Here is a 2,084-nt window from a genome sequence, read left to right as displayed (position 1 = left end):
CGATGTGATCCCGGAGACGCAGCAGGATCCAATCGAAAGCCAGAGACAGCCATCCAGTGAGGACAAGGCTTACAGGAAGCAGAAGAAGTGGATCCGGGTGGCTAAGAAAGAAATCCCTGAATACTGCTGGACAGAAGAGGCCGATTTTAGGGTGGCTAACCTTGTGAAAAAGAACCCCAAGATGTATGACAAGAAGCAGAAGGAGCGGCTCAACATGGTGGCCAAGAACAGCCGGTGGGACCAAGTCAGAGAGCAGCTGGAGCCTCCTGCCACTGGTGCCCCATGCAAGAAGCAATACGAGAACTTGAGAACAAGGGTGGGGAAGATTATGAAGAAGGAGAAGAAGAGTGGAGCTGGCCAGCCACAAAGGAGTGCCCGTGACGACCAGATCATGGAGACCTGGAGTTTCCTGATACAACACATGGTCCAGGGACAGTCTCCAGTGAGCAGTTTGCTGTCCCAGAGTCAGCTGCAGTGATGGTTAGTGACGAAGATGATAATGAAGTGAGGTCCACAAGTTCCCAGAGCCAAGCATCTACTAGCAACGGGAAGGGCGAGTGCAAGGGGAAGCAGTCCACCCCACCAACAACACAGACACCCACCACAACCGCCGACACTTGGGTGACCTAGAGTGACCTCAGTAATGTAGTGCAACAATTCCAGTTACATCCATTGCTTTTGACATGGCATGTGCAATATGTTGCATTGAAATGCTGTACTAAATTGCTACAATGTTTATATGTTCCAGATCATCTCCAAAGCAGATTCCTTGGTGCCCTGCCACTCGTACACCAACCAGTCAAAGATCGTACACGATTTTACGTGCCTGCTGGCCACATGCATGCCATCCCGGAGGACTCCTGGCATGAATTCCAGATAGACTGCCTCAACCTTGTACACCGCTACAGGCAGTGGCGTCAGCTCTTCCAGTAGCCACATCAACAACCACTCATGACCTGGCCAGGCCCACAGCAGCAGCAACCTTAGCAGCCCCTTCAGCAGTAGCAGTTCTGGCATCAACCTCAACCAGCCACCTTGCAGGCACTGCCAGAGCAGCAGTAGCAGCAGCAGCTACAGCAGCAACCTTCAACCAGTCAGCCATCACCTCTAACCTGGGTGTTGCCTCAGTCAACACAGTCTTCAGGCCAGTCCTCCTGGCCCCATATCCCGGAGTGGTAAACAGGGATGCCACCAGCACCGTCAGCCACCCTTGTCCAGGCTCCTTCACCAACACCTTCAGTACCGTCAGCCACCCTTCTCCAGGCTCCTTCACTAACACCTTCAGTGTCGTCGCTGTCAGCCACCTTCAAGACACCTGTGACACCACTCAACTTCCCGGTCCTGACCCCGGGGTCCTTCGACAGCAACCTAGAAGAGGGCATTTCACCCTCAACCCTCTACACCTCTAAGGAACCCAAAAAACACGTTCATCGGGTATCCCCACACAGCCGTACGAGAACAAGCAAGGACACTGACCTAGAGACTTTAGAAAGTGAGAGACTTTGTATATTTGTAAATGGTTGGACTGTGATATTTGTACATAATTGTTGTTTGCAGTTTTCATGTTAATAAATTGTTTTCTTATTTCAAAACACTTGTTTTTCTCTGTAACCTTAAAATAAAGTTAAAAAAAAAACGAAAATGAGACAAAAAAAGAAACAAAAAATAAAAAAAAAGATAAATAAAGGGCAACGAAAAAATAAACGAAAAATAAACATTTTTTTTATTCCAAAAAAGGAACAACTGTGGATGCAACCCATGGAGCTACTACCATTCTTTCTTGCCAAGGGACAGCACTAGCTGGGGACATGTAGTAATGTGACAGGTAGTCTCGCTGATCCTTTGCATCCTTCTGGGTATGATGGCCGGCTAGAGGTAGCAGCTCCTGCAGGTGTCGGTCAATCCTCCATCCACCAGGAATCAAATCACGTGTGTCCAGATCGTCGCGGTCCACTATTGAAATTGCGTGTGGGTAACTGATGAAGATGAGGTTATGCAGGACACAGGCGCACATAGGGATCAGGTTGATGGTGTTGGGGTGCTCATGCATCATCGTCAAGAAGCAACAGAACATTTGACACATA

General features: G+C 49.0%; 1 protein-coding gene across 1 annotated transcript; it reads left to right on the top strand.

Annotated features, from left to right (window-relative positions):
• The first annotated feature begins 477 nt into the window (after positions 1 to 477).
• On the top strand, positions 478 to 1,409 carry LOC137622747 (uncharacterized). Its single transcript, XM_068353367.1, has 2 exons — positions 478 to 621; positions 909 to 1,409. Exons 1-2 carry the CDS (start codon positions 478 to 480, stop codon positions 1,407 to 1,409), a joined length of 645 nt encoding a protein of 214 aa, XP_068209468.1.
• Positions 1,410 to 2,084: the final 675 nt, after the last annotated feature.

This window comes from Palaemon carinicauda, chromosome 1 (assembly GCF_036898095.1).
Source record: "Palaemon carinicauda isolate YSFRI2023 chromosome 1, ASM3689809v2, whole genome shotgun sequence".
In the NCBI taxonomy this organism is placed as follows: Eukaryota; Metazoa; Arthropoda; class Malacostraca; order Decapoda; family Palaemonidae; genus Palaemon; species Palaemon carinicauda.
The sequence above is the reverse complement of the archived record's forward strand: the minus strand, read 5'-3'. Positions and strand labels throughout refer to the sequence as shown.

Excerpts from the sequence above, each read along its gene's own strand:
- LOC137622747 (XM_068353367.1), top strand. The coding sequence starts at position 478 with ATGGTTAGTGACGAAGATGATAATGAAGTGAGGTCCACAAGTTCCCAG. Across the intron at positions 622-908 it reads CCACAACCGCCGACACTTGG|GCAGTGGCGTCAGCTCTTCC; the intron begins GTGACCTAGAGT and ends ACACCGCTACAG.